Source organism: Scyliorhinus canicula, chromosome 14 (assembly GCF_902713615.1).
Source record: "Scyliorhinus canicula chromosome 14, sScyCan1.1, whole genome shotgun sequence".
Lineage (NCBI taxonomy): Eukaryota > Metazoa > Chordata > Chondrichthyes > Carcharhiniformes > Scyliorhinidae > Scyliorhinus > Scyliorhinus canicula.
Genome location: NC_052159.1, coordinates 141,469,268 through 141,485,031, shown reverse-complemented (window position 1 = coordinate 141,485,031; position 15,764 = coordinate 141,469,268). Strand labels below are relative to the sequence as shown.

The 15,764-nt window shown below is 45.4% G+C and overlaps 1 protein-coding gene across 2 annotated transcripts in view; it reads left to right on the top strand.

Moving 5' to 3' along the window:
* The window catches only part of ndfip2 (Nedd4 family interacting protein 2), a 100,977-nt gene that overhangs the window by 44,164 nt on the left and 41,049 nt on the right, over positions 1 to 15,764 (top strand). The window contains exons 3-4 of one of the 2 annotated variants that reach the window (XM_038817702.1): positions 9,488 to 9,621; positions 10,294 to 10,344. In XM_038817702.1, coding sequence (XP_038673630.1) covers positions 9,488 to 9,621; positions 10,294 to 10,344 — 185 coding nt within the window. The remainder of the gene's footprint in view (positions 1 to 9,487; positions 9,622 to 10,293; positions 10,345 to 15,764) is intronic. The other variant, XM_038817703.1, reaches the window with a different exon arrangement.

Genomic DNA, 15,764 nt, shown 5'->3' with positions numbered 1-15,764 from the left:
GCTTGCTGAATGAGCAGTCCAATCTTTCATTTCAAGACCAGCTTAAAGAAATGGCCACTTGAGTCTTTGGAAACAATGATAGCTCGGTTCCTCTTAGCATGCAGGACCACCCCTCATTCAACCACAGCTTTATCTCCAGCATAGCTATTGATGGGTTGATGGTGAAGGACCTGGCTAAGCCTGGTATTCCCAAATGTAGCAGGGAGGGTAGAGGCAAAACCAGTGCAACCAAAAGAGTTATGATTCAACTAAAGGTGCAAGATCTTTTGAAATAGATGATCCAGTTTGTGAGGAATTACAGGAATGGCCCAATCAGGGTTGCAGCCAAGACAGGACCATTTATCTTGTGAAGTGAGTGTACAGGACCGGAATTTAAGGAAACATATGGACCATCTGTGTGGGCGAGAAGCATCCCAGGGAGCTAATGTTACAGCCTGATTAATTGTTGCTAGCTGGCGGTGTTGTTGGCTGCCCAGGAAATGAGATTGCCAATCAACTGTGACCAGCAAGAGTATTGTTTCAACTGAAACCGAGGAGGTTGAAGCCTCCGTTCCAGAAGAGAGATCTGGGGCGCCAGTGTCTACAGGAAGTACCCCAACATAAGTACCCCAGTTGGAAGAGTTGAGCCACTCTACGAGGAGGTGGAAGCCACCAGAAAGACTGAGTTTTTGATGGACCGATTTTTAAACAAAGCATTGTTGTGAATTATGGGGTACTGTATATGTTAACTATTGTTAAGAACCTCGCTGATAGGGGCAGCACAGTGGGTTAGCACTGCGGCCTCACGGTGTCGAGGTCCCAGGTTTGATCTTGGCTGTGGGTCACTGTCCCTGTGGAGTTTTCACTTTCTCCGTGTTTGCGTAGGTTTTGCCCCCACAACCAAAATATGTGAAAGCTAGGTGGATTGGCCACGCTAAATTGCCCCTTCGGAAACAAAAGCGCTATCATGATCAATGGTCCATATGTGTCCATTACTGTTGCTGATTTCCCGGGATTAACTTCTCTCCTTCTCCAGGCATGGTGAAGTAGTATTCACTATTTCCATACCTCACCTAGAGTATGGCCAGGTACAGCATCCCAAACCGCACCTTGCTCCTGATTAGAGCTGTCTTGGCTCCATTGAACTCGGCCAGGTCAGCCCCAATGTCTTGGTGTATTCAAATTGTATGTCCTTACCATTTGCAGGACCACATGGTCCTTGTCCAGTTCAGGATCCGCTCCTCGTCTTGGAATCAATGGAGCTTGGCGATTAATCACCCACGGTGGTTCCCCTGCCTTGGGCCTGTGCTGGAGCGACCTGTGGGCCCTGTCTATATCGGTGGGCTTCGGGAAGTTTTCTCCACTGGCCAGCTTTTCCAACATCTGAGCCACGTAGTCTTATGGCAGCCCCAACGATCCTAAGGTTCTCGTGGCGAGACCTGTTCTCCTGGTCATCCACTTTTCCCTTGAGCGCTCCCTGGACCGCCGCCATCCTTGCCACCTCTGCTTCAAGCGAGGTGATCCCATCCCTCTGGTCAGTGGCTGACTTCTTTAATTCCCGCACCATTGCCTTCTGTGACTCCAATCGACATTCTGTCCCCTCCAGCGCCTCCTTGAAGGGAGCCAAGGTGTCTGCTACCGTCCAATTTCAGTCACCATGAGGTCCTCCTTAATGGAGTCCCTAGGTTTTAGAAGCTCTTGTGTCAAGAGCTCCATCCATTGCCATGTCGGCGGGAGGGCTGGCTGTTGCCTCGGTTCCCCTCGATCCGCCATGTTTTGCTCTGCCTCGCTGCTTGTGTCTAAGGCCTTGATCTTCACCCCATCATGGCTCTTACGGTTCTTGTTGTCTTTTGGTGGTTTGAGGGCATTTCCTCGGATTTTCGATGTTTAAGGGGGTTTGCTTAGTGACTGATTTTTGGGCCGAAAGGATTTGGGTTGGAGGCCCTAGTTGAACAGACACCTTGCATGCGACTGCTCGGCACATCCCCACCACCGGAAGTCTCTCCCAACTTCCACTTGTTTGTGTCTCACGCAAATGTGTTCCTTTCCTTTCTTTATATCTCTGTTTAGATATTTTTTCCTATTAACTTCCTCTTTTCCTTCTGACTTTCTTTCCTTCTTTCCACGTCTATCTCCTGCTGTTGTCTCTTGACTTCCCTTTGCCTCTTTTCATTCCTGTTTGCCTGTTTAACTGTCAAGGCTCTCTTCTCCTGCTTCTGTTTCCTGATTTTTCTTTCTCCACCTAATCCTTTATATGCTGATGCTTTCTCACTCACTCCTGTTTCTTTTCCTCCATTTGCTTCTCTGCTGATTTGTATGCTCATAGAAACCTGTGTTTCACCCAAATTGGCAGTTTTGCTTGTTAGTGCAAGATTGGCACTTTTCTAAGGCTGGGGCCTGTGACTCATTGTTGAAACAGCAGGCTGCAACTTTGCTCTGTAATTGTATGTGGTTTAAACCAACGAGTTCCAGACGCAGACACATGGTGCAGCAATGAAAAAAAGCCTCTCTGAAGCACAAATACCTTGCACTGTTATTGTGCAAATTTAGGAAACAAGATGTTGGTATTTTCTGAACTAAAAGGACAGAAAAAGACTTGGTCTCTTTCAACAAACCAGGATGGAAACCAGTTGGGTGCGCTCACGCAGTCTCTCTCTCTCTCTCTCTCTCTCTCCTCTCCTCTCTCTCTCTCTCTCTCATCTCTCTCCTCTCTCTCTCTCTCTCTCTCTCTCTCTCTCTCACTCCCTCACCCCCACTCTCCCCCACTCTCGCCCTCTCTCGCCCTCTCTCCCCCACTCTCCCCCACTCTCCCCCACTCTCCCCCACTCTCCCCCACTCTCCCCCACTCTCCCCACTCTCCCCCTCTCCCCTCTCTCCCTCTCTCTCCCTCTCTCTCACTCTCTCTCACTCTCTCTCACTCTCTCTCACTCACTCTCCCCCACTCTCCCCCACTCTCCCCCACTCTCCCCCACTCTCCCCCACTCTCCCCCACTCTCCCCCACTCTCCCCCTCTCTCACTCTCTCTCTCACTCTCTCTCACTCTCTCTCACTCTCTCTCACTCACTCTCACTCACTCTCCCCCACTCTCCCCCACTCTCACTCTCACTCTCCCCCACTCTCACTCTCCCCCACTCTCACTCTCACTCTCCCCCACTCTCACTCTCACTCTCCCCCACTCTCACTCTCACTCTCCCCCACTCTCACTCTCACTCTCCCCCACTCTCACTCTCACTCTCCCCCCACTCTCACTCTCACTCTCCCCACTCTCACTCTCACTCTCACTCTCACTCTCACTCTCACTCTCCCCTGTCCCTAAAGGAACTTGAACTGCATCCGAGGAAGCTGATATACATTTGCACATGGCCACGGTGGGTAGGAGATCCTTCATAGTTAATTTTTTTGAAAGATTTTTAATCAAAACATTTTCAACAATTTTAATATTCACAACAACCCCACAAATCCCCCGCCTCAACAGTCAATGGTAACCAACTCCCGAAAATGCATGATAAACAAACACCAACAATGTAGAACCCATCACTCGGCCCCTTAGAGCAAATTTCACCCTCTCCAGGGTCAGGAACTCCAACCGGTCCCCCACCCCGCCAAGGCACAGGGTGGCGAAGCTGACCTCCACCCCAACAAGACCCACCTACGAGCACTCAGCAAGGCAAAGGCTAAAACATCTGTCCCCACACCCCCCTGCAGTTCACCCGGCCCCACACTCTGAATATGGCTTCTAAGGGACTGAGCGGCACGTCCACATGCAGAATCCCTGAAATGGTGCTGAACGCTGCCCTCCAAAACCTCTGCAGCTTCAGGCAGGACCAAATCATATGTACATGATTCACAGTGCCCCCTCCCACATCATTCACACCCCTTCCACCCCTTCATCCTAGACTTTGTAAAGTGCGTCCTGTACACTACCTTCAACTGTTTCAGCCCTAGCCTCGCACACAAAGTTGAGTCATTTGCCCTCCGCAGCACCTCGCACCACAGACCCTCCTCCAGCACCACTCACCACTCCCACTTAACCTCCTCCATGAACACCCTGACCTCCTCCAAAATCCTCCTGTAAATTGCAGAGACAGCCCCCAACCGCCCGCTGACAGCACTACCTCCAGTAACAAGGAGGCACTATCAGGAATGTTGGGAAGACCTTCCTCACAAAGTTCCACACCTGCATATACCTGAAACTTTCGCTCTACGCCAGCCCAAACTTCTCACCCAACTCCTCCAAACAAGCAAGCCACCCTCCCAGAAACGGGTCCTTCATTTCCTTAATTCCCCTCTCTTCTGATACCCAGGGCGGAATTCTCCACTCCCCACGCCGGGTGGGAGAATCGCGACAAGCCCCCTTCCCCGGTGCCCCCCACGATTTTCCCACCTCCCGCTTGGAAGAATTGCCGCTCGCCGTTTTTCACGGCGACCGGCAATTCTCCGGCCCGGATGGGCCGAGCGGCCTGCCGTTCCCGACCGGTTCACGACGGCGGCAACCACACCTGGTCACTGCCGTCGTGAACATGGGCGCCAAATGCTGGTTTGAGGCTTGTGGGGGGGCGGAGAGGGGAGTGAGCACCACGGCCGTGCTCGGGAGGGGACTGGCCCGCGATCGGTGCCCACCAATCGTTGGGCCGGCGTCTCAAAGCGACGCACTCTTTCCCCTCCGCCGCCTCGCAAGATCAAGGCGCCACGTCTTGCGGGGCAGCGGAGGGGAAGACTGCAACCGCGCATGCGCGGGTTTGAGCCATCAGCCGTCGTGACGCAAGCGTCAAGGCCCGGCGGCCGAGAGTTACGGAGTGCCGCTCCTAGCCCCCCGGGTGGGGGTGAATAAGGTGAGAGAAGCGGCCTCTGAGGCCGTCGTGAAACTCAGCCGAGTTCACGACGGCCTTCCAGATTTATCGCGCGAGTGGAGAATTCCGCCCCCAGAACCTTACATCCATCCTCCCCGGCTCAAACCCATGATTCCCCTTATTCAATGGTGCAACCCCGACCCACTGCCGATCCCGTCTCCATGCTCACCCACAAAGGCCCCCCTCCCTGCTCTGTCCCCGAACCTTCTCTGCATTTACTGCCCAATAATAATGCATCAAGTTTGGGAGGCCTAACCCTGCCGCCCCTTCTGAAGTATCACCTTCCTAATCCTAGCCACCTTCCCCGCCCAAAGAAACAAGATCAGCCTGTTCACGCCCCTAAAAAACACCATGTGCAAAAAGACTCTCGGGCATTGAAATGAGAACAGGAATTGCGGCAAAACATTCATCTTTACTGCATGCACTCGGCCCGCCAATGACAGAGGGAGATAGTCCCACCTCAGCAAATCAGCCTCCCGACCAAACTAGTGAAATTAAACTTCGGAAGCCCTGCCCAATTCTGGGCCATCTGCACCCCCAGCTACCTAAAACGATATGCCACAAGGCTAAATTTTCATCCCACTCCTGGAGGGGAGATCACCAAGCACTTACTTTTCCCTAAATTCAGTTTTATCCTGAAAACGTTCCAAATCTCTGGAGCAACCGCAGTATACGCCCCACCGGCGAGCTCGGCTCCGGAATACGCAGCAACAGGTTATCTACATACAATTACGTCCTATGTTCCACCACCCCCCTCACTATCCCCTTCAACAACCCCAAGCTCCTCACCGCAATGGCCAAGGGCTCTATAGACGATGCAAACAGAAGGGGGCGGGGGACATGGGACATTTGTGGCACGTACCTCAGTGCAAAGCAAAATACCCTATGTTCATACTATTGGTGCACATGCTCGCCACCAGTTCCTTATATAGCGGCTGCATCCACCCAACCCCAAATTTCTCCAATACCGCCATCAAACAACTCCACTCCACCCTGTCAAACACCTTCTCCGCATCCAATGTCACCACCACTTTCGAGAAAGCACCACAGCCTCCCCACATTCGAGGACATCAGCCTTCCCTTTTACTAACCCCGTCTGGTCCTCCCCAATCACCTTCGAAAGGCACCCCTCCAACCTTAACACCAACACCTTTGCCAATATATTGCCGTCTACGTTCAGCAGATCCTTGTCTTTCTTTAGCAACAGTGAGATGGAGGCCTGACCCATCGTTTGCAGCAAGACACCATCGCATCCTTAAACATTCCCACCATCAACAGCGCCAGCCTATCCTTAAACCTTTTTATAAAATTTGACCTGGAAATTGTCGGGACCCTGTCGGGGTCCCCCCCACCTTCCTGCCTTCGTCCTCCCAATCGCCACCTTCACCTCCTTCCTCCAACCCTGCCCTCTCCACCTCCCCCAACCTGTGGCATCCGCCCACCCAAAAACTCCCTCGTATCCCGCTCATCCTCCAGCGGGCTGTGACTTGTACAAGTCCCTATAGAGCTCCTCGAACATCTTATTAATCTGTTCCAGGGCCACCACCAACTCCCTTGTCTTGTCCCGCACCCGAACTATCCCATTCACCGCAGCCTAATAACGGAGCTGACCTGGTAACATACCCCCTGCCTTCTCCTTGTACTCATAGAAAGCTCCTTTCGCCCCTCTCAACTAACCCACCACTTTCCCCATGGACAATAGATCAAACCTCGCCTGCAACTCCTTCCTCTTTGCCAGTAGACCTGGGTCCAGGTCCCCCGCGTACCTCCTATCCACCTCCAAAATCTCTTCTCTATCAGTCATTGTTGTTCCTCCCTTTTCTCCTATCCACCTTAGCCTTAAACGAGATCGCCTCCCCCTCACCACCGCTTTCAGAGCCTCCCAGACCACCAACCGTGAGACCTCCCCTGTGCAATTGAACCCCATCTACTTCTCAAGCACCTTCCCTATCTTGTCACAGAAACTCCGATCCGCCAGGAACCCCACATCCACTCCCCATCCCGGCATTTGGGCTGCCCCCTTCTCCAAAACCACATCCATCCAATGTGGAGGGTGATCCGAGATCACAATTGCCGAGTACTCCGACCTCTTAACTATGACAAAACAGCGTTGTTCTCACCACACCATTCCAACGCACCCGTCACTATCACGTACCTGCTCCCCTGGTCAGCCACCATCTGAAATCTTATCCTCTTGCCCACCAAAATCACCACCTCCTCCCCAAGCCCTACTATCGAACCCCGAATTAAACACCTGACTCACCCAGCCCTTCCTAAGCCTCACCTCAATCTTCGCCCTCAAATGGGTCTCCTACAGCATCACCACATCAGTTTTTAAACTCTTCAAGTGTGCAAAAATTCTCTTTTGTCACTGGTTCCACGTACCATTCTGACTGGGGATCCCTCCATCCTCTTCCTCTTGCAAACACCTCACCCAATATCGATCCCCTCCCCCCACCATTCCCAGGTCCATAGAAACCTTTTCGACCAGGCTCCAATGACCGCAGCCGCTCCCTTAAGTAGTGAGTTACTCTCAGCTTCGCAGGATAGACCACTCCAAATCTCATTCCGCTGCAATGCCGCCTTCACCCGTCCAAAGGCTGCCCACCTTGCCAGCTCTGCCGTCACATCCTGGTATATTTGTATACCAATACCTTCCCACTTCACATCTGTTCTCTGTTTCGCCCATCTCAAAACCTTCTACATGTAGTAGCCGTGAACGCAGACCAAAACCGCCCTTGGTGGCTCCTTCGTTTTAGTCTTTGGCCTGAGTGACCAATGTGCTCTGTCCAACTCTTAGCGGGAGGGATATTCCCCCTCACCCATCCATTCCAAAAGCATCTTAGAAAAGTACTCGGTCGGTCTCGGGCTCTCCACCCCCTTGGGCAGGCCCACGCTTCTCAGGTTTTGCCGCCTTGACCTGTGATCCAGGTCCTCCACCTTAGCTCGGAGCCATCGAGGTGAACTTTTCACTGTGTTGCGACAATGATTCCTCCACATCCTTCAACTTATCTCCTTGCACCCACTTCTCGAATTACGTCTTCATCACTGCCGAATTTACTGAGGCAAGCGACTCCTCCACCCATTCTTTCATCAAACTCATCCTCTCCCTCCGAAGCACCTCCATATGCTTGGCAAATAGCCTCTCAAACTCCACCAAAATCACCTTGGTTAGAGTTTCCACCGTGAGGGGAGCGGCCTCACCCGGAGACCCAGACCCCGCCATCTTTCTTGCTGCAGGATTCTCGGCCTCAGTCGCCGACGGACCTTTGCTTGCCCTTTTCTTTCCAGCACCCTTCTTCTGGGGCTTTGATATTTCCCGTCTTCCTTGCAACTTCCCACACCACCATATCCACAAATTACCCCTGAAACCGGGCATAAAAGTCTAAAAAACAGAGACTCTAGCACAATCATTTTCAAAGTGGGGGTTGCAACCTGCAAGTGGATCACGCGTGGGTGCCGGGAGAGTCCCGGAGCCATCCATCACGCCGTTTTCGATTGCGGGAGTTCAGGCGCAACGGTTTCAGCATGCCGACTTTTAAAAATGCAGGCTGCGAGCGGCTTTACAAGTGATGGGCGCGACTGGCTTTAAAAATGCAGGCATGCGTGTCTGCTCATCAGTGCGCATGCCTGGTGCCCAAAGAGAAACACTGCCTCCTCCTGACGTCAGCGAAGATCAGGAGAAGATTTTTAAAAAAAATTCAATTCAGTCTTCCTGCATCTGTCTCGAATATGCTTAATGGCTGAGCCTGCAGAACTCTCTTTGATAGTGAATTTTACAGATTAAAAAGATTCACAGTACTTGAGTTAAATAATTCCTGCTCATCTATGTTTAAAATCATCGCATTATAATTTGCAGACTACATACCCAGCTGTAAACCACTCATCTTTTTTTTTTCTTTTTTTTTTATAAATTTAGATTAGCCAATTATTTTTTCTAATTAAGGGGCAATTTAGCGTGGCCAATCCACCTACTCTGCACATTTTTGGGTTGTGGGGGCGAAACCCACGCAGACACGGGGAGAATGTGCAAACTCCACACGGACAGTGACCCAGAACCGGGATCGAACCTGGGACCTCAGCGCCGTGAGGCGGTTATGCTAACCACTAGGCCACCGTGCTGCCCTGTAAACCACTCATCTGACGAAAATGTACATTCTGCATCTGCTCGGTAGATTCCAGAGAGAATAATGCCTGTTTCAATTAGGTAATTGCTCATTCTTCGCTACTCTATACTATAGAATATAAACCGAGGCTCACCTCTCGCATTAAAGGTGAGAGAAAATGGCGGTAGGGAAGGTCGGCTGACGTGGGTCGCGAAGGTCAGCCGGCGTGGGTCCCGCAGGATGGCCAGTTGGTAAAAATGGGTCCTGGGCAAAAAAAAGTTTGAAAACACTGCTCTAGCAGGAGACACCTGATGTGTGACCTCGATCTACATGCCGTCACCGGAAGTCATTGTTCCTCCGTAGTAATAACGAGTGAAAAGAATGTGCTTCTGATTTCCATTCTTGTAACAATTTTCAATATTGGAATAATCAAATTTTGGTGTCATTAACACAATTCATTACAAAGTAAATTACAAACAGATTTTTATTTTGTTCTCATCTCCCAAGACCAAGACTTAAACTAATTTTTGTCCCTGTCTTCTCATTCAACAGAATCTGATCTCCAGAGTGACCTTATGCCAGTGCCACCCCCATACAGTGTTGCCACCTCCCTGCCTACATATGATGAAGCAGAAAAAGCCAAAGCTGCTGCAATGGCAGCTGGAGCAGCAGAATCTGGACAAAGAGTGAGAAATTATTCTATTTTAGTGTGATGTATCACGGTGATATCGTAGTTTTTTTTTCTTGAGTGACTGATTCGTCCTGACAAGCCAGGTGGAATTAGAGTGATCTGATGGGTAGAAACTAAACGTTTTGAGTCGGAATTTGTAAGCAGCAGAAAACTTTCGTGAGTTTTACTATTGTAATAATATTGTTATCCAGAATGATATAGTTCACCTCGTTATTCCTTGAAGTCACTTGTTCCATGTGCTGAAAACAGGTACTCAGTACAATTCTGTGATTCCCAAGTAAAATTCTCAGTCACTTTGGTTAATCTGCATCACTTAACCATTCGTAATAGAGCAAGATTGATAAATGGGAGTGTCTATTCCTATCATTGTTTAAGCCCGCAGAATCGTTAATACTATTTTGAAAATATGCACACTTTAAAAGAATGTCAATCTATAAACTGTTCATCTTCTAATTTTGTGAAAATAACAATTTTTGCATTTTCAGCAACCGATTGAAATTTGTATTAAGTGCACAGTTGTACCAAACCCATGAGACTTTTGACAATCTCATCAGGTTTTTAGAAATTTGAATGGAAGTTTGACATTTTTATATTTGGTCTCTACTCATTTGTGTTACCGTATATTGTCTTGTGTTTTTCTGCTTAACAATCTGCTACGCATGGACAGTTTAGGGAGCCTAGGAATCTGTTTGATGAAATTCTACAAGGTACACCTCAGGTACAGTTCTATCCTGTGTATATAACTATGGAGTGCTTGCATTACATGTTCAAAAATGTGGTTTGCACATTTTCCTAATTGGATGCTGTGCACTATTTTGAGTTTCTGTGCTATGCTGTCATACATCAATCACAATGCAATCATCGAGAGTGTTTTCTGTTGCAAATTAACTCTTTCACAATCTGAACCAGTTTGAGTAAAATGCCTTCAAGTTGATGTTGACTTTTCTTTTAAGTTTATGCTGTCCCAATTAAAACGATTGGAGGAAAATAACTTTTCCTATAACTACCATCATTATAGCTTCTGTGAAGGGCAGGAGACCCTGAATGTTGGACCCACGAGTGGCAGTAGATCTGGAAGATTTTTGGGGTGCATGACAATTGAATATTCCATATTTTCTTTGATGGAAATTGGGTGTGATTTTCCAACAGAAAACACTCCCCCACATTTTCTTTTAGACATTATTTTGAAGAACCAATGTCTGTGAGGTGAAACGTTTCTAATTTTTGTTTTTGCAAAAGTTATTTATAAGCAAAACTATAATTCACCTTGAATTTCATATCAAATGGCAATCTTTCTCTCAAATACACCATACTTTAAATGGGTTTATATTACAGAATAAAAATGAGTTTCTCTATCACAGAATGCAACACAGGTTATTACATGACTATGAATGTGTCTCCAAACACGCCTAATGATATAGTCCAATAATGTTTTAATAGTTGGCATGTTCACACTATGTAAAAGAACATAAACCAATGTGGAATAATTTGATTTCAATTTGAATTTCACATTTTTGGGTCAATCGTCCAGCTCCTTAACCAATGAGATTTAAAAATTAAAAGAAACAAAGGTATGATGGAAAAGGGCAGATTAGAGTCAAATCAGTTCCGGAATGAGAAATAAGGAGGGAAATTGACATTTCAATTTAAAAATGAGTTGGACCTGATCTTATTGGAGTGGGGTATCTACTTGCATATGGCACTAGTTAGATCTGTACCCTTGGCTTCATTTTTTGTGTGCTTGACCTGCTGGAACAGTGAGTTTCTAACTATATGCCAGTGGCACTTAAGCATCTGGGAACTTAGTGACTGATGCACCCAACAGTTTCTCTTAACCAATGCAATTTAACTATTGAGGAAAAACAATAAAGAAGACCGGGTGAATTCAAATGGCAAATCGGGCACAGAGAAATAAAAAGGCCAAGAAAGGTTGTTTGCAGAGAGAGAAGAAAAACATTTAAAATGTAAAATTTGATTCCCTTTCTGTATCAGAGAGGTCAATTGACAAATTAGGATGGTTTGCAGATTCACACCTCATGGCATTTTCCTTAATTCCCTGAACTTGCTGTCTGATTTGTACATAAATAACTGAGATTTGCCCATTATTATTTTTAAATGTCTTATTTTTGTCAGCTATTTTAATGTTGTCGATTTGACACTAAATAAATGTGGATTGTTGAAACATATGTTGTATCTAGTTCAGGAAAGTTAAATTACCTTTAAGCAACAGTGTAAAATATTGGCTTTCGTCCTTTCTCAGAATTGTAAAATGATAAAGTGCAATAGTTGAATGAAAGTGTGAGATTATGAAGTGCCACCTGAATTATAAATTTGGATGTATAGTTTTACTATATCTAAATGTAGAATCCTTAAGTGTTAAATGATAAATTGATCCCCCTGGCAGCTCTGTACAATGCATCTCTAAGGATAGCCAACACCTTCAGTTGATTATAACTAATATTGTTTCTGACGGATTTCCATTGACTAGAATTCCTTGAATTTGTTTATGAAGTCTAGACCCTTATCCAAAACAGACTTCAATCTTCAATCAGACTTCATTAATTTCATTTCATACCTTTTGCATTACCTGGGAGCCAGGAGCAATTTGAAAATGGGATTTTCCCATCTCTGCCAGGCTGCGATTTTAAAAAGGAGCAGCGGAGGCTCCAAGCAATACTGATTTGATACCAGATGATGAACGGGTCTATAGTGGAGACTGGAAAGCTTGCTATAAATGGTAGCAACACTTGTGACCATTAAACTTAACAAATTCAGATTTTTCAGGCTCCAGGGAGTTATGGCTGATGGGATGACTTTTTGGAGTGCGGAACATTTGAATCAACACTCGAGAGGTCAGGCAACATCTGTTGAGAAAACAGATAAGTTAATGTTCCACCTGTGGTGTCTTCAGCACTGGAGGATATTAATGATGAAAAGCATTTTACAAGAAACAAGATATCCTCTTCATTGTAACATCGTAGAAGGCCAAATGTAGAGGAGTCACAGACAAAATGGGATGGAGTGTTTTGGAACCCTGCATGGTGGTGTGGAAGGCGGTGAATAGATAGTTGATGTATTTCCTGTACTTAAACATTGCAATGTGAGTTTACATAAAAGCACAAAAATTCAGCATTTTGACTTTCATCTGCCCTATCAACAACAAAGTTAACTTCAATATATTGTTCCCTCTTAGAACCAGCACACTGGCAGATTTTAACATTACAGTATATGACTTATTAAAATTGAAGATCCTATAGAGCGGGATACAAGTTGAACATGTTAGAATAAAGGTGGTCTGTAGATTATCATTTTTATTAAACAACTAAACTGCAAGAAAAATTAAAGGACATAGCAATTATAGTAAGGGAAAGTTTAAAAATACGTCAAAATCTCATACTAACTTTTATTTTTGAAGAATCGGTATATCTAATGGATCAAATAACAAAGTGTACTTACTGCCTGAGTAACTTCGTTCGAACAAAGCATGCTTATAATGACCACCCAGTTTTAATACTCCCAAGAGCACGACCTTTCCTTTAAATGGAAATCAGCCACACTAAAATGAACATGGAAACAGGTTCAACTGGACTGAGCTGGATACAACTGGTAATAAAGCTGATACCAATTGGAAGATAACCAGCTATAGTGTGAATTCTGTATGATGTATATATTTGTTACCTGACAAGTCTGCATGCAAACTGAAAATAGGCAACAGCCATGTGGCGGCAACTGCAAGGAGAAAACATGCACGTGCATGAAGGTGACACGTGAAAGACCTTTGTCTTGGAAAACAAAGCTTCAAAACATTTATGACACACACCAAAACTAAAAATCCTCAAATCATAAGCTGAAATTGGATGTTTATTTTCCTGGAAGAGCAAACAACCAAACCTGACCATAATTAACACCTTGACAAAATTACCTTCTATCTGTTCGTCCCAACTTCACATTATAATGAAATTCACTGGTTATATTGTTGGCAGTTAAGATGGTTAAAATTTCAAGGATCAACATATAGTATGCAACGGATGACCTTTTGCATTAGTTTGGCTTTTGCAAACCTGGGTTTAACATGTATTTCCAACACTTTCCCTTCTGCCACCTTTTACCCTGATATTTCGATCTTCGCAGATTTTAAAAATATATTTTTCTACTTTATTTAAGTTCATTTTTCTTTCCTCTTGGCTTTGCATATCTATTATTGAACTCAGAAATTTAACAAAGCATGACTTCAGTGACATTTTTACAAATCAGTAAAATCACAGTATGTAGCTTAACAAAATGAGCCAAAAATGTCAAATGTAGATTGATGTTTTGTTTACAGTTATTTTTAATATTTATAAATTAGAAAAAAGTATTAAATGTATTGAATCTGAATAGGAATCCTTTCCCGATTTCACATTTTTTTTTAGTCTAAGTTTGAAGTTTTAATTTTTAAAGTTTATTTTGCACTCCCAAGTTCAGGGACTCTAATACTTCTCTTGACATTTTTAAGACCGATTGTATAAACACTGAAATGCTTCCAGGCAGTGGCTCAGTTGGTAGCCTTCACAGCTCTTAGCCAGAAGGTTGTGGTGGTGGGACCAGTGCAAAAAATCTAGGCTGAAACTCCACTGCAGTACTGAAGGAGTGCTGCATTGTTGGAGGCACCATCTTTCAGGCAAGATAATAATCTTTATTGTCACAAGTAGACTTACATTAACACTGCAATGAAGCTACTGTGAAAAGCCCCTAGTTGCACATTCCGGCGCCTGTTCGGAGGGAGAATTAAGAATGTCCAAATTGCCTAACAGCCCGTCTATCGGAACTTGTGGGAGGGAGCCGGAGCATCGGGAGGAAACCCACGCAGACACTGGGAGAACGTGCAGACTCCACACAGTGAGTGACCCAAGCCGGGAATCGAACCTGGGACCCTGGATGGCATGCCTTCTTCGGTGAACTTACTTCATATCATGGCCAATATTTATTCCTCACAACAACATCATTTTAGAAACTGATTTGTGGGAACTTGCCATGTACAAATTGGTTGCTCCATTACAATAGTGACTATTCGCTCTAAAGCACTTTGGAAAGCTCTATGGCCATGATAAGCATTTTCTAAATGCAAGTCTTTTTATTTTTTTCCTGCGTAGATGGTTTTTTAACTCAAAATTATAAAGAAAATACTGTGGATTCTGTAAATTGCTGTCCAGGTTGGACAGCATCTGTAGAGAGGGAAGTTGGGCAGCATCTGTAGAGTGGGAAACAGGATTAATGTTCCAGGTTAATGATTGGAAAGATTAATTTTGATTTGTTTCAGCCCATCTTGATAGTCTGGCTATCATTGTGAGATTACTAAGTTTGGAATCTTGAAATGAACCTATGTTAGCATGCTCAGTTGTGTTGTCCTGTTGGTACATGTTTTAATCTTATGTTTTACAATAGTTTTCCAAATCTCTAGAATCCAGTGTTTTGAGAGGATTTGAGACATTTCTTATGGAAGTTTCCAGTAGCAGTGTTTATTCTTCAATGCTTTTGTTGTCAAGTATTTTGGTGACTATTAAAAAGTATATGTGGCTGCATGGCCAAGGGGCATTTTGCCCTATGTAAGTATAGTTAAAGTTCAGAGTTTCTCCATTAGAACTTGAGCATGCCAGTAATTTGGTGGTGATGCTAAATCTGTGCTGACCTACAGCAGCTTTTATTGCACTGCTGCAGAGTTTGGGTTAAGGAGGTTTGAAATACTACTTGTAATTACAGCTACAGATGGCTACTGCATTTCTTGAAGGTAAAACCCAAGAGACACTATAACTGGGTTTATGTGAAACTTAGGCTGTAAATGTTATGCTACGTGTGCTAAGTAGTAATTAAGATACTTGACGATCAGAAGCTGTATTTATACTCTAAATCCCCAAACACACTTTTTTTCGTGTCTCTCTTTTCTGCTGTGGCACTTGTAATATACCACTGTTTATAACTGGTATTTACTGGGTTGTGAATGTCAATATTCACTGCAGTCTCTTCATGTGCCAGTTTGTTATTCGATCCTGAAATTTTAAATATTTGGAGGAAAAATTCAGAAGGGTGATGTGCACACGATTTACAAATGCAGTTCTTGTTTGAATGCCTTTGAACATTTAATTAGGCAAGTAAAGTTCT